The 19,785-nt window shown below is 49.7% G+C and overlaps 8 protein-coding genes across 8 annotated transcripts; 4 read left to right on the forward strand and 4 right to left on the reverse strand.

Moving 5' to 3' along the window:
• The first annotated feature begins 2,082 nt into the window (after positions 1-2,082).
• P174DRAFT_436669 (phenylalanine--tRNA ligase subunit alpha) lies at positions 2,083-4,015 on the forward strand. The gene is made up of 3 exons (XM_024826097.1): positions 2,083-3,100; positions 3,145-3,685; positions 3,739-4,015. The coding sequence occupies exons 1-3, from the start codon at positions 2,224-2,226 to the stop codon at positions 3,830-3,832; spliced, it is 1,512 nt and encodes a 503-aa protein (XP_024686873.1). The 5' UTR covers positions 2,083-2,223; the 3' UTR covers positions 3,833-4,015.
• Positions 4,016-4,019: 4 nt separating this feature from the next.
• On the forward strand, positions 4,020-4,698 carry P174DRAFT_436671 (uncharacterized protein). Its single transcript, XM_024826098.1, has one exon. The coding sequence runs from the start codon at positions 4,074-4,076 to the stop codon at positions 4,305-4,307; it is 234 nt and encodes a 77-aa protein (XP_024686874.1). The 5' UTR covers positions 4,020-4,073; the 3' UTR covers positions 4,308-4,698.
• Positions 4,577-5,237, reverse strand: rps21 (40S ribosomal eS21 domain-containing protein). Its single transcript, XM_024826099.1, has one exon. It carries the CDS (start codon positions 5,039-5,041, stop codon positions 4,631-4,633), a length of 411 nt encoding a protein of 136 aa, XP_024686875.1. The 5' UTR covers positions 5,042-5,237; the 3' UTR covers positions 4,577-4,630.
• Positions 5,238-5,496: 259 nt separating this feature from the next.
• P174DRAFT_456019 (NUDIX hydrolase) lies at positions 5,497-6,709 on the reverse strand (the record flags this gene model as incomplete). Its single annotated transcript, XM_024829387.1, has 3 exons — positions 5,497-6,101; positions 6,160-6,512; positions 6,648-6,709. 3 exons carry the CDS (start codon positions 6,707-6,709, stop codon positions 5,497-5,499), a joined length of 1,020 nt encoding a protein of 339 aa, XP_024686876.1.
• Positions 6,710-7,314: 605 nt separating this feature from the next.
• Positions 7,315-9,447, reverse strand: P174DRAFT_436673 (putative IMP dehydrogenase). The gene is made up of 3 exons (XM_024826100.1): positions 9,146-9,447; positions 8,779-9,087; positions 7,315-8,575 (listed from the first exon to the last, which is right to left on the reverse strand). Exons 1-3 carry the CDS (start codon positions 9,333-9,335, stop codon positions 7,434-7,436), a joined length of 1,641 nt encoding a protein of 546 aa, XP_024686877.1. The 5' UTR covers positions 9,336-9,447; the 3' UTR covers positions 7,315-7,433.
• Positions 9,448-10,276: 829 nt separating this feature from the next.
• On the forward strand, positions 10,277-11,563 carry P174DRAFT_466490 (oxidoreductase, short-chain dehydrogenase/reductase family). The gene is made up of 6 exons (XM_024830547.1): positions 10,277-10,371; positions 10,434-10,553; positions 10,610-10,810; positions 10,867-11,031; positions 11,089-11,232; positions 11,293-11,563. Exons 1-6 carry the CDS (start codon positions 10,301-10,303, stop codon positions 11,480-11,482), a joined length of 891 nt encoding a protein of 296 aa, XP_024686878.1. The 5' UTR covers positions 10,277-10,300; the 3' UTR covers positions 11,483-11,563.
• On the reverse strand, positions 11,517-12,389 carry P174DRAFT_436674 (DUF952 domain-containing protein). Its single transcript, XM_024826101.1, has 2 exons — positions 11,852-12,389; positions 11,517-11,741 (listed from the first exon to the last, which is right to left on the reverse strand). Exons 1-2 carry the CDS (start codon positions 12,134-12,136, stop codon positions 11,625-11,627), a joined length of 402 nt encoding a protein of 133 aa, XP_024686879.1. The 5' UTR covers positions 12,137-12,389; the 3' UTR covers positions 11,517-11,624.
• A 941-nt stretch (positions 12,390-13,330) lies between these two features.
• Positions 13,331-19,604, forward strand: P174DRAFT_508580 (putative Ras GTPase activating protein). The gene is made up of 3 exons (XM_024831471.1): positions 13,331-17,878; positions 17,939-18,217; positions 18,274-19,604. Exons 1-3 carry the CDS (start codon positions 13,795-13,797, stop codon positions 19,161-19,163), a joined length of 5,253 nt encoding a protein of 1,750 aa, XP_024686880.1. The 5' UTR covers positions 13,331-13,794; the 3' UTR covers positions 19,164-19,604.
• Positions 19,605-19,785: the final 181 nt, after the last annotated feature.

A 19,785-nucleotide genomic window follows, 5' to 3' on the forward strand; every position in this document is an offset into this window, starting at 1 on the left:
GATAGTTACCTACTAAGAAGAACGGCGACGATCACGCCCCCAAAACCCCATGTGTGTCCCCAGTTGGTCCTTTAGCTAAGTTCAGTCCGTTTTTTGGTCTACCACACCTTACTTTGTCATCGGGACGGTGAGGAGAAATGGCTGAATTTACGAATATTCCAATAGACAATGCTCAGACGGCTCTCCATATGAGGAAAAGCCCCTATGGAGGTAGCTAGGGAACCTCACTATTTCCTATTTGAATTCAAAGCTTCAATTACTAGACTAATTGGTAAAATACATCAAGAAGACTTTGCATACTCTGTACAACGGGAATATTCAAAACTGATACCCACACTACTCCGCCCTTCAACATTCTCCAGTCCTCAAACATAAGCGTGGCAAAATGAATCCACTTGGAGAAAACCGTTCGACAGCTCGTCTCAGCTTTCTTTCTACTTTCATGATAGGGCCAATTTTTATTGAAGGCTAACTCCAACACTAAACCACCTACAGACTCGAGAGCCTACTCTAAGTACCAACGTAGTATAGCGCTCCTTTGTTCCTCTATGGTTCTTGCCATATGGAGATGCACTGATAACCAAACAAGCCCAAAGCTCGCTAGACCGAATTTTACCAACAAATGCGACCACTGCGCTAATCGTCTACTGCTGCGTATTACGTATCGACATGTTGAGGTGAGTCAGCTCTGTCTAATTCAAGCTACTCTTCCGAACTCATGTATTATTCAGAAACAGGAGGTACCCCAGCATAAGATCTGTACTTGCATATCTTCATCTATATGCAGTTGAGATGCGCTTGCAATTTCCGTGAAATTCTCAGAATACTGTACTCAATACGAAGTACCAGGTTCCACTAAGGTAATCCATCATTTAAAAACGTCCGAGCCAATCAACATTGTATAATTTGCTTGTATTCGAAGCGACCCCGTGGCACTATTCCTGACTGGGCCTACATGAGGCAAGAATACCAAGGCAACTAAGTACCCAGGTAGTCAGATCAGGTCGGTACGTACTTTTGCCAGAATAAAAACCAAAGCTGCCTACCTACCTTAGTCTGCACTCACTTACCAGTGCATCAGATACCAAAATTGTAATTGCGAGTTGTCAGGCGCACGTGGACTATGTAAGGTGTCTATACAAGTTCCAAATGCTTGACATCTAGGGATGCCTACGGAATTATAAGCATGCAATATTTGTCATTGCCAGTTGTCAGCTACGAAATAGTGGCTGGAAGATACAACACCATTATTCACATATACTGCTGTCCTCTGTTTGATCCTACTCGCATGTTGGAAGTTAGATGTTGGAACTCTGCATTAATTTAGATTGTCCCAATCGGAAGTGAGCAGCATGAAGTCCTGCGTTGTCTTTGTCTTACTTGCTCGCCTGATCTCTTTCAGTGATGACTGATCCATATTGTGCAATGCCCCAATTCCTGTTTCTGGTCCCTCGATTCCTGCTAAGACACAAGTCCGCCGTTTTCATTAGATTGTTCCCTGTATCGTCTTCCAAGCACCGTAAAAGCCACTGGATCATTTCAAAATACGTTTGTCCAGTCGAAAAAGTGTGTGGAATTCCAAGCCAATCCATAGAAGGAAAAAGAGCAGTCAAGTCGCCACGAAACGCTTCGAACGAATCGCCTTCATACCAGTCACCAGGAATGACTGTGCCTTAGAAATTCGCTGCGTGGCCGAGAGCATACTCATCATCCAGCAAGATCATGAGGACGAAGCTGTCAACTAGCTGAGACTGGGACTAGACCAGTCTGTGTCCCGGCTTGTAGGGATGTTGATTTTCAAGCATTCCGTGGAATGTCTAGCGGGATCATGACCCTAGGTTCGATCCTTGTCTCATGGGCTAGACAGGAGAGACACAGGGAAGCTAGGCCACAAAGTAGTGTATACGAAGATGATGTCTTGGATCAGCGGTCATCTACGGCATGATAGCAGAACTCAGATGCAGAATGATTGATGTTGATGCACAAGACTAGGTAAAGGCTTATGCTGATGATGACTAATTGTGATGATGGCGGGGTGCCTGGAAAGTGTCACGTGAATGCGCCTATGGTTTGAACTGTCTCCCGTAAGAGGGCCCGAAAAGAGTCACAATTTAGTAGTGGGTAGAGGCACAGTGGTTGATATCCCAGAGTCCTCGTTACGGTCCCCGCCACGCAGTCCTTTCTCTCGACCTCTGTTATCCTCCTCTTCATACGGCTGCAGCCATGGCGTCCGATTTGACAAACTCCATTCTGGACGCCCTGTCCGCGTCCGACGGCCCAATCCTCTCCGACAAAGCCTTCCCCTCTACCCCCTCACTAGACCTTAAGAGTGCGCTTGACCGTCTAGCTTCGCGGAATATGATCGAATATGAAAGAATGGAAAGGGAAGCCATTACTTTGACCCAGGAGGGCGAGGAAATCGCCGCCAATGGCAGTCACGAAGCCAAGGTCTTCCAAGCCGTATTGGCGGCCATGGACGGATTGAAGATCGGTGACTTGCCTGGCATTGTCGGAAAAGAGAACGCCAAGGTCGGCCAGGGTAATGCATTCAAGAAAGGCTGGATCAAGAAGGACAAGGATGTGTTGCGGGCGAACACCGAGTCCATCGTCGACGAGACCCGAGAGCAGCTGTTGACCGTCAAGAACACGCAGACCTTGAACGACCAGAAGGTCATCGCGGACCTCAGGCGTCGGAAATTGATCGCTCTGCAGAAGGTCTTTACCTTCCGGATTTCAAAGGGCCCCAAGTTCGCCAAGGAATTTGTCAAGGAGGAGACCGACCTGACGCCCGAGATGCTCGCAAATGGGTCATGGAAGACAGTTACGCTGAAGCCGTACAACTTCAAGGCCAAGGGTGCTCCTACGCCGGCCGGTACCTTCCATCCCCTCAACAAGGTGCGACAGGAGTTTCGGAATATTTTCTTTGAGATGGGTTTCGAAGAGATGCCCACCAACCGCTTCGTGGAGACGGGATTCTGGAACTTCGACGCCCTCTACGTCCCTCAACAACACCCCGCCCGTGATCTTCAGGATACATTCTACATTGCAGACCCTGCCACCGCTGATCCTCCGCGTGAGGATCCCTTGAACGACCCCCACCGTCCGAAATCCGTTCAGCCCGCCTCCGCAGCGACCTCGGAGAAGCCCTCGACTACAAGGAGTACTGGGAGAACGTGCGCCAGGTCCACGAGAACGGAAAGTACGGCTCGATCGGATACCGCTACCCCTGGAACGCGGATGAAGCCCTTCGGTTGGTTCTCCGTACCCACACCACCTCGGTGTCGACCTACGTCCTCCACAAACTCGCCACAAACCCGCGGCCGGCAAGGTACTTCAGTATCGACCGAGTCTTCCGTAACGAGGCCGTCGATGCTACTCACTTGGCTGAGTTCCACCAGATTGAGGGTGTCATTGCTGACTTCGGCCTCACCCTGGGTGGTCTGATTGGATTCATGGAGGTCTTCTTCGCAAAGATGGGTATCCACCAACTGCGCTTCAAGCCCGCTTACAACCCTTACACCGAGCCCAGTATGGAGATCTTCGGTTACCACGAAGGACTGGGCAAGTGGGTCGAGATTGGAAACAGTGGTATGTTCAGACCAGAAATGCTGGAGCCCATGGGCATTCCCAAGGACATGAGAGTCTATGGATGGGGATTGAGTCTTGAGAGACCAACCATGATCAAGTGAGTTCTACCGTACTTCCTCTTCCAATCCTTGAGCTGACGTGTTACCGCAGATACGGAGTGAGCAATATTCGAGAACTTCTTGGTCACAAAGTCGACCTTAACTTCATCGAGACCAACCCTGCCGTGCGACTGGAGAAGGACTAAGTGGACGAAGGGTGCGTCGACGTGTAGAGAGATTTTACGGGGAAAGAAAATAGCATTCAACTCGATATCCTGCATTTCTTTAGAGTTATCGAAGACAGACAGAAAACGTTACATATTTTCTTCAAGGGCTACGAAATGATGCATGACTATAAAAATAGAATTTTCCAAGATTTTAATTCAAACCATTCCACAGATCGGATCTAAAATGTAGACTACATAGATAAGAAGCACGAAACATGGGATGTCCCACCCGTATCTGTGCCCCAGCGCATATTCTTTGCAACAGTGGCTCTTCAGTAGGCGGATCCTGATATTCGGCTGGATGATTACTTTCTACCTCCTCGCTCATGGGATGGAACCAGATGCATATCTGTCCGACACGCAATCCGATTCCGTGGACGAGGAAGCCTTGATGTGCCGGATGCGATGGAAAACAGGACAAAGAAAACTACAGCAAGAAAAGCGCTCATCCTGAAGACGGTTGTCGGTATCATGATACAGCAGGCCAGACGGCGAGAACGAGGAAGAGAAGCTATGAGAATCCTATGCATGGAATGGATTGACCGGGTTGAATTGGATGGAATTTCTTCAAGTCTTCATTGACTCATGGTAAAAGAAAATGATTTTCGGACATCATCAATTCCCAGACGTAACTCATCTAACGGCCCGTCTTTTCCTATCCGAACCGACCATCCAAATCAGTATGCGAGCTCTCTGACCATGATTCGACAGATGTAGCACTTACATCCAAGCAACCCGTCAGGCACCGCAAACACCAGAAAAGGTCAAATCTCGCGTTTACCGCTGGCGGCTGGCGGACCAGACGTTGCGGACGTAGCCATCGCGCTGGCAGAGACGGTTCAGGGAGTCATCGCTCTCGCCACGGGCACGGATGAAACCGCAGAGGGCGTAGCTCTGGTTCTCGCCGGTGTAGCGACCGTTCTCGTCAACCTTGCCGATGGAGATCTGGACGGAGGCGTGGTCGTTGGCCTTGATGATGCGGTTGGTGGCGCTGCACTTGCGGGGGACGTAGCTGTAAGAAAGAGAGAGAAAGGTTAGTCGTGTGCGTTTTGCAAGATTCAATGCTCGTGGTTCAAGATTCTCTCCTGTCCCCTGCTGGTTTCCGGAAGCCGGGAAGGACTCTGCGACAAAAAGGACTATCCTGCAACAGCGCCTGTTGAACGCTGAAAGCTCGCCCCAGGTTGTCATCTACTCCTCTTGTGCATTGCCCCAAGTCGCAAAGTCATTCTCGGCTCCCGGACCACCGTAGAACCAGTCAAGCGCAAACAGCGAAGGAAATTAATATTCACGTACAGATCGACGATCTCTCCCTTCTCGTTCTCCATTTTGGCGGTTGGTTAGGAGTAATTGAGGTTGACGACGGTGAAGAAGACGTAGGTGCGCTGGCGGGTTCAACTGGCGGACTGTCGTGAAAATCTACTGTGAATCGAGCGGGTTGTGTGGGTCATGTGATCCTTTATCGAGGGCTCCGATTCTCTCGTGTGGCGGTGCCTATACTGTGGCGTGTGGCGTCTGCGCCAAATGGTATTTCGCCAGGAACAATAGCCAACTAAGACAAATGCGGGATAGCGTCAAATAACTGGAGCTCTTCACAAGTTGAGCTTCTCACGCTGCTCTTTCTTTGTATGCTATGTCCCGCGCCATTACAGACTGCTCTTCTCCTGCTCTACAAATACATCGTTCTTCCATCGAACATCGAGATTTCGAGCAGCCCCCTGCTTGAACTGTACATACACCACCCGATCCGGCTCCCCAGCCCGATTTGTGCCCTCCAACTCCGGTCCGGGACGATCTAGTGCTAACACAGTCCGTCCGTCCGAGGACATCTTGAGCATCTTAGGGGAGATACATTTCTCCGTCCAAGGCGGTGTTCCCGAATGCACAAACTCCACCAGTTGTGCCCGTCGGTTCCTCAATTCCTCAAGCGAAGCCGTCGCTCGCGGTTCCTTGTCAAGGAATTGCGACACTAGATGTAACAGAAGGAACTGCGGAGGGAACATGATGATTTCGCCGCTTTGAGCCCTCCGCAGCCATTCTGCTGCAGGCAGGAACATGGCCTCCGTTATTTCGACTCCGCCGTCGCTCGTAGGAACTTGAATTTCTTCCCGTTCCCCTTCGGCGGGAATCTCGTTCAGTACTGACTGGTCTGTCTCAACTGGAAGAGGCAGGAAGTAGAGGTACATCTGTGTTGAGTACCGTTTGGGGACGTTCGTAGGGGTAATCCATCGCGTGAACGGGATCAAAGGCTCTGTAGCTCCATCAGCTGAACATGTCGGTATTTATGAAATGACTTGAGAACAGCGCACCTATATCCGGTACTGCTGCAGCATTCTGCTTCTTCAGCCACTCGGCAAACGTCACCTCATGCTGATGGATGGCCCGTCTTCCTTTTTCTCTCTCTGCCTCGGGCACAGCTAGCATTACGCCCGTGTTCTTGTCTCTCGCCAGCAGGATACCGCTCTCTTCGAACAATTCCCTCACGGCAGCATTGCGGTACCACGGCGCATCCTCGTGCCTCTTTGGATTTCCCACCGCGGGACATTCCCCGTCCTCAGCAGACAGATTTCCTCCAGGAAATACATGCGCCGAGGCAAATGAAGTTGACGTCTTGACGCGATGCAGTAACAGGACTTCATTTTTGGGCGAGATGAGTATGACGCTGCCGCTTGTTAGCCGTAGAACTGGAAGGTACGAAAATTTAATCAATTCAACACCGCGTATAGCATATAAGCGCCGGCTTCAAATCACATCACGGATGGTATCAAGACAAACAAGGGCCGTATTATGTACTAACCTTGAGCTCGGCCTGGGTATCGCCGGCGTGGCCTTGGATCGCTCAACCTTTGTAGCTGGCATTTTGTGCGATCCAGTGGACTGCGATGATTCCACCGTAGAAGAGAAGTTTCTAACGTTGAATCTTGCACGGTGACAGACGCAAGGCACCGGTAGTACTTGTATACACCTAGAGCGTGGGCCTCGGACCAACCTTAGCCGACGGTCGATCGATTGGCCAGATCTGCAGATGAACTGGGAAGTTGAGCTGAAGGGCCCAGTAAAGAATGTCTTGGTGACCATGAGAGACGAGCGCCACTGGAGGCGCCTTATGTCCCTGCTGCTTATGCGTAGTATTAAGGAACAATTGGTACCTCTTGGGAGGGTTATGGTGCCTGGGTTGTTTCCGGGGTATCGGTAGCTTAACCTTGGCAATGGCAGATGGAACCTAGGCTTCTCCTACGTTACCCCGCGCGACTCTCTCGCAAGGTGCAGGCGTAGGTCATGAGTTATGAAAATTTTAAGGCCTACAAGGATAAGTAGTTTACGACATATTTTTTAGGATTTTTTTTTTTTCCTTTTTTGAATTCATAAATGAATTTGCCTGACGGCAAGCATAATTACTTCGAACAGCAACATTGAAGAAAATCATCCGAAGTGCATTCCATGTCAAACTCCAAAACCATCATGCCCAATTTTTACTTTCATACCAAGCGCGTATCATCATGTGAACATAGCCTGACTGACAAGTCCTGAGAGAGAAGAGACATAAAAAGAAGTTACGCTTTTTTACATCCAACAAAGCCCTTTACGAGTAGAGCTTCTTGTCGTAGCTGTGCAGACCGTGGACGTTACCCTCGGCCATGGCACTAGCGCTTCTCATCTCGAAACGAACAATGCCCTTGTTGACACCGTCGTGGAGCTCGTCAAGGCTCTTGACACCAATATCTTGCAGAGAGTGCTGGACACCCGCAACAAGGTAAGGAATAAACTTGGTGACTGAACCACGGTCGAGCACAGAACCGGCGACACCCTGAGCGACAAGCACACGGTCCTTCTCGGAGAAGTAACGGGCAGTACCAGCGTTGCTGGCCTTGCTATCCTTGCTACCAGCACCGGCCTTCTTGTCCTCCATGGCAGCGATACTTCCCATGCCACGGTAGGCCTTGACAAGCTGGCCTTCGTTGCTCACGAAGTATTCACCGGGAGACTCGGTGGTACCGGCAAGGAGACCTCCCATCATGACGGTAGAGGCACCCATGGCGAGACCCTTGACGATGTGGCCGACGTTCTGGATACCACCGTCGGCGATGCAAGGAACACCGAAGCGGGCAGCAAAGGAAGCAACACTGCGAACGGCAACGGCCTGGGGACGACCGACAGCCATGACTTCCTGGGTAATACAGGCACTGCCGCTGCCCATGCCAATTCTCAGGCCATCGGCACCAGCAGCAATCAGAGCTGCGGCTTGTTCCCGAGTGACAACGTTACCGGCGATAACGTCAATTTCGGGGAATGTCTTCTTCACCCACTTGATCATCTCAATCTGGTAGATGCTGTTACCCTGGCTGCTGTCGAGGATGACAATATCAAGACCAGCCTCGACGAGAAGCTTGAGTCTGTGCTTATCCTCTTCACGAGTACCAATAGCAGCAGCGCAGATCAGCTGCTTCGAGTCGGGCAGCTTAGATGCCAATGGGTAGTGGAGGTTTTTCATCAGGTCACTGCGAGACAGCAGAGAGACAAGGTTTCCGTTTGCATCAACGATGGGAAGCTTTCCCTTCTTGGAGCTACGAAGAACGTTGTTGGCCTCGGCAAGAGTGGTACCGGCAGGTGCGGTGACAAGGTCGGTGGACATAATTGCAGTGACCGGGTCATTGAGGTTGGTGTGGAATTGGATATCTCTGGAAGTGACCATACCGACGAGCTTTGAGCGGAGAGTTCCGTTTTCTGTCACAGAATCACAGGTTAGACAAAGGCTTGCAAACAGTGATTGTGATCAAGAGAAATCATTATGCGTTGTCGATTTCAGATAGAATCGTTTCTCTACATCGCAACTCTCGTTGCTCCAGTGGAACGAAAGTTATAAGAGATAAGATGGAAAATCATCATGTAGGGGTGACAGCTGAGAGAAAGGAAAATTGTGTGCTTACCAGTGACAGGGAAGCCTCCGAAGCCCCACTTGGCCTTGAGCTCCTTGGCCTCTCCAACGGTGGCCTTGGGAGAGAGAACGACAGGGTCCAGAATGAAGCCGTTCTCGTATCTCTTGACCTTTCTGACCATCTCGGCCTGATCCTCGGGGGAACAGTTGTGGTGGATGACACCGAGACCACCCAGAAGAGCCATGTGGATAGCCATGTTGTGTTCGGTGACAGTGTCCATGGGGGAGGAGAGAAGGGGAACCTTCAGCGAGACACGCTTGGTGACAGGGGTATCCAGAGTGACATCAGAAGCAGGGAATCCTGTCATGATCATGAACAAACGGTCCTTTTATGTAAAGGCGAGTTTCCACTGTCTTACCTATGTAACCAGGCAGGATCAGGAAATCATTGTAAGTCAATGCTCCGTGCTTGTCCGAATCAAGCAGGGTATCAACATCAAGGCCGTCTCTGGTAGTGTATTCCTTTTCCAGGACCTCCAGGGCCTTGGTGTAATCCTGAATCTCTGCCTTCATGGCGCGGCCGAGGGAGTCACGGTTGGCGATGGGCATTGTGTATATAATGAGAAAGACTCTACGGTTTCTATCGTAACGCGCAGAGACGGGTATCAGATCAAAATAATCAACAGATCGACGATAGAAACGTTCTGTTGATGGAGAAAGTCTTCCTTTCCCAAAGAAAGGAAAGAAAGAAAAAGAGAGAAAACCTCGAGGGGAAAAAAATTGCCTTTTGACTCTCTGCCGCACAAGCTAATCCCAGCAGGTGTTATACCGGAAATAGTATAGTCATGGTGGTAATTGCGGAGCCCGTTATTGTAATTGGCTGTTTAACGAAAACTCTTAAGGCGGTGAGACAGAGGGGGCACATATTTTTATTGCTTGATAATCGCATTTGATAATCTGCGATCGTCGGACTGGATATGAAGATTCCAAGCGCAGGACTTGAAGGAGTGTACTCCCTACGGTGTATACTAGGCACCGGGTTGCGACTATGCATGACTAGATTTGCTCTAATAGGTAAAGTTGTCGCTGATATCTAGTCATGTAATGCACAATAGCTGCTGCAGTCATGGTACCTGCGAGTGGAAGCCTCTGTGATGCGCTGAGCCATGAAACCTATATGTTTTAGCTCAGCTTGGCTTCGGCAATCAGTCTAGATCCCTGGATCTATATGTAGTCATATTTGTCTGAACATATCAGCCAGGAAGGCGAGGTCGTGCACAAGACATAGGATAGCAACATATGATAACGACATGCATCGCTCTACTTCCACATACTGTTCAACAATCGGAAGAGCCCAAAGATATCGATCCGTGAGGTAGTAATCCATGGTAGACTGAAACTGCGCTCGATTGTATATTACATAGCAATTTGCGACAAGATGACGCCAGAGTGACAGCATAACTGGTGCACTGTGGTATTTAAGAACTCGCAAAGGTGGTGCCTACTCAACCTTCGGATGCGAAGGCTCGAACAAAACTTTCACTCGTCAACAGCAACCTAGCAGTCACTTCAAAATGGCGTCTCAGATGGGCAAGGAAGGTGCTTTTCAACCGCCTCAGACACCGCAAAGTCAGCAAAAACCGGGGTCAGTATTTGGACCCCGTGTGTGTCGCTTAAGGACTCCGGTATTAAGGACATAATCATTAGACTCGAAAAGAATATGGTTCCTCCCAGCGAAGCGACGAAACTAGAGTCAAGAGGTCACTTTGTTGAGTATGTAGGCTCTGGCAAATTGAAGGACAAGAAGGTGCTCATCACCGGCGGAGAGTATGTCCATCAGCTTTAGGGGCGTTACTTAGTGAACAATATTGACGAGCGTATAGCTCCGGGATCGGCCGAGCTGTTGCCATTCTGATGGCACGGGAAGGGGCCGATATCACAATTGTCCATCTTCCCGAAGAGAAAGATGACGCAGAAGAGACCAAGAGAGCCATTGAACTCGAGAAGAGATCATGCCTACTTGTCGCTGGAGACCTCAGGGATTACAATATGTGTCAAAGGGCCGTGGAGGAGCATATGAACAAGTAACCACGGGCCTTTTGTTAATCGGCCTATTTAGCACCTACTGATACGGAAGCAGGTTCCAGAGACTGAACGTCCTGATCAACAATGCCTCGAAACAGTATATGAATAAGAACTTCGCCGATATCGACCTGAATAAGGTTGAGGATATCTTCCGGACCAACATCATCCAGATGATGGCTCTGACGAAATATGCTCTGCCATTCCTGTCAAAGGGCGACTCGTTAGTATTCCTCGACCCGCAGTGTGCGCAAGTAACTCATCCTTCTTATATCAATAGCATTATAAACACCACATCTGTCGTGACTTTCCGAGGTTCAAGCAGTATGGTGGACTATGCGGCCACGAAAGGTGCCATTGTCGGGTTCACCAGATCTCTAGCTTCTCAGCTGCTTCCCAAGGGTATTCGAGTGAATGCTGTTGCGTAAGTGACCAAGATTTGAGCTCTTTCACACAATGCTTAGCTAATCGTCTCATTCAACAGCCCTGGTGCGATCTACACCCCAATCCAGGCTGACACCAGGGACGCTGAACAGATGGCCAACTGGGGCTCAAAGGCTCCCCTGGGTCGACCGGGTGAGCCAAGTGAGGTAGCGACTACTTTCGTGTTTCTTGCCAGTGCTGATGCTTCTCTTTACTGTAAGTGCGCCTTATGCTTCTGGCTCCGGTTTTGAATGAGGACGAGTCAACTGAGAATTGTACAGATGGGCAGGTCATGCATTGTTATCCCTTGGGTGATTAAGCAGAGAGATCTCCAGGAGGAGTTTGGACATGTCAAACATAGTCTGCATCGTAATTGACCAACTCGTTCTGATTTTAATACAAAAGCCATGGTTTCGTCTGTGATATTGCCTTGTCCCACCCAGCCTCATTCGTCCAGACCGCAATACTCTCAACCTCGTGTTTTCCCAGCTTCAGCCCGTTATATAGATGCTGGGGCAATCAGTAGATATTCCAAAAGGCCTCCAGTTTTGAGTGGTGGGTCACAAATGGATCAAGGAAAAGGCCAAGGTTATGTCTCGTAGGGAAAAGATAGGACTTACCGGGAAAAGGCCTTCATCGGGTCGCGGCCCACAAACCTTTGCATCTGGCGACTCCCATCTAATGTCGGCCATGACTCGCTCGAATTCTATACGCAGCACATAGACTAACGGCTCGTCCTTGAAGAAGTATTTCAATGTGTTGGGAATCTGCAAGGCGGTTGACAGATGGATGAAGCCCGACTCCTGGTCGAGTTCGCTGACGGGTAAGCGCTCAGGAAGTGGCTCCCGGACAGGAGACGAAGAGGGAACCAGTTTGTAGAGGTAGAATGGTAACGACTGTGCCATTGTGATGTTGGTCTGATAAATCCTCTTCGATTCTTATCGTTCATAAACAGGTAAGTGTTGAGTGTTCAAAAGATTAATGTTCAGTGTACAATAATATATTCCGGTCCGATGGACAGGCGGGGTCTCTTACTACTGGTTCATCGGTGGATATTGTCAACGACGGGTAATGGACTCAACTCCGCGAATTCGGATCGTTGACGATAATTGATATTTTAGATTCATCATGGAATTACGAACGTAATCAGAACATGATATCGTCTGATGAGCTAAAATGCGGATTCTATAGGCTTTATTCGATGTTGACTCAGGTCGCACCTTTTGGACAAACGCGTATCAATGATTTTCTACTCAAGATGATGTATGCTTTGGTTTCTTTGTCTGCAATATAAGCATATGATGGTCTTTCTTTGTCTTACTGTAAAGAGCTCCACTAACTTAAAAAAGCCTTTTCAGCCAGCCACCGTCATCGTGTTATTGAACTATCTGTCCGTCAGTTAATCCCTGCTCCGTCCGTACCTCGGGCGTACAGGCAATTGAATTCCAGAGAAGCGATAAAAACCCGAAGACTAGTTAGAGATAACCGAGAGACTAGAGACGCTCTGGCCCCATTGAAATCTACGACTGTGCAGGTCACCTTGATAATAATAACAAGGATATGTTCCCGGTTGCACGGGTGAACTAGGTTGGAGATCGTGATGAGCCCCGCAGAGAATCGGCTGGCCTCCATCGGTCATCCCGAACAACCATACAACCCATATCTAATCTCCCCAAGGTGCCACAGTTACTAGTAACAGTGAGAAAACCCCATGGAAAAAAAAGACTGAATCTCGGATTGAAACATCTTATTAGATTGGTGCATTGAACTGATCACACGTGCGGTCCGGAGTACTTGTCGATGTCTAGTATCATAGATTGACACTTGATAAGCAGAAGAAATGGATCGTGGTTGTGCCATAAGTGGGCTGCACGTGAAGGGATCTGTGGCTGGAAAAAGACAATAGTTACCACAAATGGACGAGGAAGGTGTGGCACGGTCACCTGATGGCGCCAACCATACCCGATCAGGAGATTTGTTTTCCCTGCCCTGCTGATTATTGCTCGCTTGCTTCCGTGAGACCTGAGAGAGATACAGAGGGGGCTGGGACATCAAGATCAGGTATCTCTGTGGAGGCCATTATCCAAGTAAAAAAGAGGTACCTAGGTAGCGCCTTCTCATCCCACTCCATACTCATCTATTCTCTACTCTTTTCCCCTCCCCCCTCTTGCGTTCACATCTCCCGAGGGGTCGAACCGCTTTGTTATCGTTGTTGATCCTTCTTTTACTCTTTCCAAATTTACGATTCCTCTCCCGCTTTCGATTCTTTCACTCTCCTCATCTGCAAAGAGAGAGAGGTTACATTACGTCCACCTCGTTTCTATATCAACCCCGATCGACCCGCCCAATTCTTTCGGTTGCCATAGGGCAATGCGGTCCCTCCCTTGAATAAACATTCCCGTCTCAACCAAAAGTAGTCAGGTACTATTGCGCATTAGATACTCGTCCTACTTACAGTTCCAGCACTGCTTCTGCTTTACGAAGCAGGCATGCGGCCAATTGAAGTTCAAAATCCCCCATTTCTCTTGATCTTTGCATTCTTGCCCACACAACGTCATCAGTGATGGCGAGTCAGCCAATTTCTCCACGACGCACACAGACCGATCTTCCGCAACATACCTCGAGCCCGCTCCGACATGGCTCGACCGCATCCACAAGTTCATCTGTCTATTCTCTCTCGTCAAATTCGCAAGCTCCCAGTCGAACCAGTACCGTCTCGTCAAATGCGTCCATGGGATCTGCTTCCCGGATCGGCCACCGACGAGGCAAAAGTGAATTAAACTCGACTACATCGGGGGCAATGGTGAAGGACACTTCTGAAGGGGGAAGCTGGACGAGCGCGGCGACGACATATGAGAATGTACGGCGTTCCCTGCGGCCACTTCCCCAGGCTCCTAATGCGGCCTCTCCGACGAGCACAACATCGGTATATCGGCATACGAGAAGTCAAACCGTCGATAATCCGCAGTATTGGAAGGAAAACCGCCCCAAAACTCCCGATTCACGCCACCCACATAGTTTGGAGAGCGACCGATTGAGCGAACGGCAGTCACTCAATTCGCAAACCCCTCCGAAAAAGAACTCCATACAGCCAGGATCTCCTCATGCCGTCTCACCTCATTCTCGACCACATATGCGACCACACCACTCCCATAGTCTGTCTAACCCACTTCCACCACCTCTTACGACGACCCTCTCGACACCAGAATTAGAGACTTTCAAAAAGTCGTCGACGGGCCACCTCCGTACTTTGTCCAAGTTCGCCAAATCGGGCGAGACTGAGGAGTTTGCTCTCGAAACCTACAGTCCTTCAGTAGTGGGCTTGCAGGGACGACGACGACTGAAGCGCGCGGGTTCTGTTGCGGGCGCGCAGGGCTCCAGGGTTGCTCGAAAGCAGAATGCGTCGGCATGGGCGGCTGGTAATTGGATGGACAAACAACGTCAATTTTTGCAGGCGTACGAGTATCTTTGCCACATCGGAGAAGCCAAGGAATGGATCGAAGAGGTCATTCAGAAGCAAATACCGCCAATCGTCCAACTGGAGGAAGCTCTCAGAGATGGCGTCACTCTCGCAGAAGTCGTGCAGGCGATGTATCCTAACCGAACATTCCGAATCTTCAGGCACCCGAAATTGCAGTACCGACACTCCGACAATATAGCTTTGTTCTTTCGATTTTTAGACGAAGTCGAGCTACCCGAGCTATTCAGGTTCGAACTCATTGATTTGTACGAAAAGAAGAACATTCCGAAGGTCATCCACTGCGTGCACGCTTTGTCATGGTTGCTGTTCAAGAAAGGTCTGGTGGATTTTCGCATGGGAAACCTTGTCGGCCAGCTCGAGTTCGAGCACCATGAGCTCGAACAAACGCAAAAGGGACTCGACAAGTCAGGAGTAAGCATGCCCAGCTTCTCAGGCATGGCTGCGAACTTTGGTGCAGAGCCCGAGCCCGAGCCCGAGCCAGAACCTGAAACTGAAGAAGAGCGAATCGAGCGCGAACTGCACGAGAATGAAACCTCAATTGCCGAATTCCAGGCTCAGATCAAGGGCGCGATGTTGCGGCTGAAACTTGGCAATGTCATGAATGAACTGTGGGCTTTCGAACCTTTCCTCATCGATCTCCAATCCAGACTCCGTGGTGACTGGGCCCGTCAGGTCATTCAGTATCGGTTGAACATGCGGTCTTTTGCAGTGAACTTGCAGGCGGCCTGCAGAGGTTTCATTGTACGATCCCGCCAGAAAGGTGATAGGGAATGGTGCCAAGCTCAGGAGCTTGATGTTCTGCGGCTGCAGACTCTCATCAGAGGCGCAAAGGCAAGAACTCAAGTCCAGTATCTCCAGAGTCGGACGCGAAAAGAAGAATCGGGCATCAAGCAGATTCAAGCGGCTATTCGAGGCGCCCTGCAACGGAAGAAAGTTTGCGCCGTGTACGAGGACACCAGGGCCATAGAGCCTCAAGTGATCGCATTGCAAGCTGCTGTGCGAGGCGCTCTTCGTCGCAAAATGATCTCAGAGCAACACGAAGAGACGCAATGCGCCGAAGACGGAATTACGCAACTCCAATCGCTCATTCGAGGTGCTCATTTCCGGCGGCAATTGAGCGCTCAACAAGACGACATCAGGAACACTGGAGATAATGTGCAACAGCTGCAGGCTGCGATTCGAGCAATGTTGATACGCAAAGCCGTCATTCAGCTGAAGAGTTCACTCGCTGAAGAGACGCCAACCGTGATATCAATTCAAGCCGGTGTTAGAGCTCTGGCGGCCAGAGACCGCTATTTTCAACTGACCGACGCACTTGCAAAGACAAAGAATGAATGCATATCCCTGCAGGCTTTTGTCCGTGGTGGAGCTGTGAGGGGTCACCTGAACTCACTTCGACAAGCGTTAGGGCAGCACACTCTGTCAATCATTGGGCTTCAGAGTATTCTACGAGCAAAAGGTGTACGGGATGCTCTGGACGCACAAAGAGCGGCCTTGATGCAAGAGGAAAGGTCAATTCTACAGCTACAGTCCGCGGCCCGAGCTGCTATCCTAAGAAGGCGCCTGGAAGCCGACGCAGAAGCCCTCCGAGCACAGGAACACATCATTGTGGATCTTCAAGCTCTCTCCAGAGCGGCAATTCTGAGAATCAAAGTTGGAGCTGTTCTTGATGAACTGGAAGATTGTGAGAATGAGGTTAGCCAGCTGCAGGCGCATATCCGAGCGATGATCGTTCGGGTTGATGTCGGCCAGGATTTGGCTGATCTAGCAGCCGAAGAAGAACTGATTACGGACCTACAATCTCGCATGCGCGGACATATCATCCGATCGAAGTTCGAAGAAAAGCGCCAATATTATCGGGCCAACATGGAAAGGGTCATCAAGGCGCAGAGCATCGTGCGAGGCAGAATCCAGGGTCAGGCATACAAGAGCCTCACAACCGGAAAAAATCCACCAGTCAATACAGTCAAAGGATTCGTGCATCTCTTGAACGACAGCGAATTCGATTTTGATGAGGAGATCGAATTCGAGCGACTCAGAAAACTGGTCGTGCAACAGGTCCGGCAAAATGAGCTGGCGGAACAATACATCAGTCAACTGGACATCAAGATTGCTCTGTTGGTAAAGAACAAGATTACGCTGGACGAAGTCGTCAAACATCAGAAGCATTTTGGAGGCCATGTTGGCAGCCTCTTGTCCAATGCAGACATCTCGTCAAAAGACCCATTTGACCTCAAAGCCTTGAATAAGACATCTAGGAAAAAGTTGGAGCACTATCAAGTGCTCTTCTTTCTCCTGCAAACACAATCTCAGTACCTCGCTAAGCTTTTCCGCAGACTGCGAGAGCTGAACACATCGGAAAAGGAGTATGAGAGAATAAGGCACTTGATGATGGGGCTCTTCGGTTATTCTCAGAAGAGACGCGAGGAGTACTACCTCATTAAGTTGCTATCCCGCTCAGCGAAGGAGGAGATTGAGAGTTTCGATTCGTTGCATGAATATCTGCGCTGTAACTCGTTCTGGAACAAGCTATTCGCATCCTACATCAAGTCTCCTCGGGATCGGAAATTCATGCGCGATGTCCTTGGGCCACTTGTCAGGGAAAACGTGGTCGAGAATCCAGAGCTCGACCTGGAAAGCGACCCCATCCAAATCTACCGCTCGGCGATCAATAACGAAGAACTGCGCACCGGCAGGAGAAGTCGGCGGCCACTGGACCTTCCCAGAGAAGAGGCCATCAGAGATCCTGAAACGAGAGCGACGTTTATTCAAAATCTGCAGGATCTTCGTGACATTGCAGACCAATTCTTCACTGCGCTCGAAGAACTCCTCTATCGCATGCCGTTTGGAATTCGTTATATCACGCAACAGATGTATGAGTGCCTCCTTTCCCGGTTCCCAGGAGAGGATCCTGGCTTCATTCTCCAGGCCGTCGGTCATTGGGTCTGGAGAAACTACTTCCAGCCTGCCATGGTTGAACCAGAGAAATATGGTGTCATAGAACGTGGTCTCACGCAGGAGCAGAAGAGAAATCTGTCTGAAATTGCCAAGGTTGTGGCCCAGGTCGCCTCCGGAAGACTGTTTGGCACGGAGAATGTCTACCTGCAGCCACTGAACAGCTATGTTGCCAACTCAATTCAACGACTCGGCCGAATTTGGGGCGACAGTAAGTTTGCTCCTTTTCTAGGTACATGGGCATATCGTGCAGGAGCTAACTAGGATATAGTGGTCTCGGTACAAGATGCGGAAGCGTATTTCGACATTGATGAATTCAATGATCTTTACGCGAAGACTAAGCCCACACTGTACATCAAAATGTCCGACATTTTTTCGATCCACCAACTTGTTGCGTCTGAGATCAACTATATTTGTCCACACCCCGACGATATTCTAAGGGAGATAATCCGCGATCTCGGAAATGTGAAGACCAACGAAAACGAACTGATGAGCGTCAATTCCTCGGAAATCAATTTGACATTAAATCCCAAGCTTGCGCAAGTAGAAGGTAAGTTGTATTAAGGAAGTGGGCTGTGACTATCGGCTAACGGGAAAACCTTCCAGATCCCGAAGCAGATGTCAAAGCGCTTTTCATGGAAACGAAACGATGTGTTCTCTATATCATTAGGGTTCAGACGGGCGCCAATCTCATGGAAATTATGGTCAAACCACCCACCGAGGAGGACGAAGAACGATGGATGACCTTGGTCCGGGACGAGTTAACCGCGAATACCAGCCAGCGAAGCGCATACTCTGAGGCGAGCACGCTGGTCGATATTGCGTCCATGACGTACTCCGAGCTGAAACGGACTGCACTTGAGAACATTCTCCAGCTCGAGCGGACCGGCAAGATTCGCCGTGACAACCATTATCAAGATCTTCTCAATGCCATTGCTATTGATATCCGGACTAAGCACCGCCGTAGAATTCAGCGGCAGCGAGAATTGGAGAGCGCACGTCTTACCCTGGGTCGTCTCAACGATCAAGCCGGCTGGCTGGAACAGCAGCTCAAAACCTACAACGACTACATCGAGCAGGCAATGGTGACCTTGCAGAACAAGAAAGGCAAGAAGCGATTCCTCATGCCATTTACCAAACAATGGGACCATCAACGCGAGCTTCAAAAGTCCGGCAAAGTGTTCAAGTTCGGCTCCTACAAGTACTCGGCCCGGAACCTCGCAGACAAGGGCGTTTTGGTTTACTGGAAGGGCTACTCGGAGCGCCAATGGGACCGTGTCGACCTCACAATATCTAGCAATGAAGTCGGCGTCTTCACCCTCGATGGCAGCAGTGGTCCCATGATGGTCCCGGGGGCAAACGCTCAGGTGCCCTTGGACGACTTGCTGCAAGCGCAATTCAACAACATGCAGTTCATGGACTTCTTCGACGGACACTTACGAGTCAACGTGAACCTCTTCTTGCATCTGATTATGAGAAAATTCTATAACGAATGATTGATATGATGGGGTACTCGGCGGGACCGGATTGATAAGTCCAGCAGAATATCCCGGAATCTCCCTAATGACGTCTGTTTGATTTTTGTTGTTTCACTCCTCCTCATTCGATTGTATCCCACCAGTATTGTGGTTCCTCATCTGCGGATATGAGCCCGTTCAGCATGCTTTAGTTGACGATGACCCCTTTCTTACCAGCGATATCCACTTCATGTCTGATTACCTCTCCTTCTTTCTGCTTCGGAGCCTTGGCATCTCGGCACGCGATTCGCCAGCAAACCTTTATGTTTTTGGTGTTCCTTTCAAAATTTGTCGTCGCCTTGAAACCCTACCTTTCACTGATCCTATTGATGATTCCCCTGTGATGATTTAGACGAGTCTTCTATGTATGTATTGGTCCGATAGTGTTTAGTAGTACATGATATGACAGCTTTCAAAGGCAATCTAGTTATCTAAGTCATCACATCGCTAAAAGGGATAATAATGCGATTGTAGGCTATGACGATGGACATCCCCAGTATATCTCTAGTATACGGGGACATGGACATGTCAGGGGTTCACACGTGACTTCCGGGATGCCTTGGGCCCCAACTGCGGATGCCAGCTTGAATCCCCGAACTCC

The sequence above is a fragment of the Aspergillus novofumigatus genome, assembly GCF_002847465.1.
Source record: "Aspergillus novofumigatus IBT 16806 chromosome Unknown P174scaffold_1, whole genome shotgun sequence".
In the NCBI taxonomy this organism is placed as follows: domain Eukaryota; kingdom Fungi; phylum Ascomycota; class Eurotiomycetes; order Eurotiales; family Aspergillaceae; genus Aspergillus; species Aspergillus novofumigatus.

What these genes read in the sequence shown, in the direction of transcription:
- P174DRAFT_436674 (XM_024826101.1), bottom strand. Translation starts at nt 12,136, where the DNA reads ATGGCACAGTCGTTACCATTCTACCTCTACAAACTGGTTCCCTCTTCG. An exon ending in CCGATGAAGGCCTTTTCCCG is followed by an intron (nt 11,742 to 11,851) that starts GTAAGTCCTATC and finishes TGATTGCCCCAG; the next exon opens with CATCTATATAACGGGCTGAA.
- P174DRAFT_466490 (XM_024830547.1), top strand. Translation starts at nt 10,301, where the DNA reads ATGGCGTCTCAGATGGGCAAGGAAGGTGCTTTTCAACCGCCTCAGACA. An exon ending in TTCCTGTCAAAGGGCGACTC is followed by an intron (nt 11,032 to 11,088) that starts GTTAGTATTCCT and finishes TTATATCAATAG; the next exon opens with CATTATAAACACCACATCTG. An exon ending in ATTCGAGTGAATGCTGTTGC is followed by an intron (nt 11,233 to 11,292) that starts GTAAGTGACCAA and finishes CTCATTCAACAG; the next exon opens with CCCTGGTGCGATCTACACCC.
- P174DRAFT_436673 (XM_024826100.1), bottom strand. Translation starts at nt 9,335, where the DNA reads ATGCCCATCGCCAACCGTGACTCCCTCGGCCGCGCCATGAAGGCAGAG. An exon ending in GATCCTGCCTGGTTACATAG is followed by an intron (nt 9,088 to 9,145) that starts GTAAGACAGTGG and finishes TGATCATGACAG; the next exon opens with GATTCCCTGCTTCTGATGTC. An exon ending in CGGAGGCTTCCCTGTCACTG is followed by an intron (nt 8,576 to 8,778) that starts GTAAGCACACAA and finishes ATTCTGTGACAG; the next exon opens with AAAACGGAACTCTCCGCTCA.
- P174DRAFT_508580 (XM_024831471.1), top strand. Translation starts at nt 13,795, where the DNA reads ATGGCGAGTCAGCCAATTTCTCCACGACGCACACAGACCGATCTTCCG. An exon ending in CGGCCGAATTTGGGGCGACA is followed by an intron (nt 17,879 to 17,938) that starts GTAAGTTTGCTC and finishes ACTAGGATATAG; the next exon opens with TGGTCTCGGTACAAGATGCG. An exon ending in CAAGCTTGCGCAAGTAGAAG is followed by an intron (nt 18,218 to 18,273) that starts GTAAGTTGTATT and finishes AAAACCTTCCAG; the next exon opens with ATCCCGAAGCAGATGTCAAA.
- rps21 (XM_024826099.1), bottom strand. Translation starts at nt 5,041, where the DNA reads ATGACAACCTGGGGCGAGCTTTCAGCGTTCAACAGGCGCTGTTGCAGG.
- P174DRAFT_436669 (XM_024826097.1), top strand. Translation starts at nt 2,224, where the DNA reads ATGGCGTCCGATTTGACAAACTCCATTCTGGACGCCCTGTCCGCGTCC. An exon ending in TCCCTTGAACGACCCCCACC is followed by an intron (nt 3,101 to 3,144) that starts GTCCGAAATCCG and finishes ACCTCGGAGAAG; the next exon opens with CCCTCGACTACAAGGAGTAC. An exon ending in GAGAGACCAACCATGATCAA is followed by an intron (nt 3,686 to 3,738) that starts GTGAGTTCTACC and finishes GTGTTACCGCAG; the next exon opens with ATACGGAGTGAGCAATATTC.
- P174DRAFT_436671 (XM_024826098.1), top strand. Translation starts at nt 4,074, where the DNA reads ATGTCCCACCCGTATCTGTGCCCCAGCGCATATTCTTTGCAACAGTGG.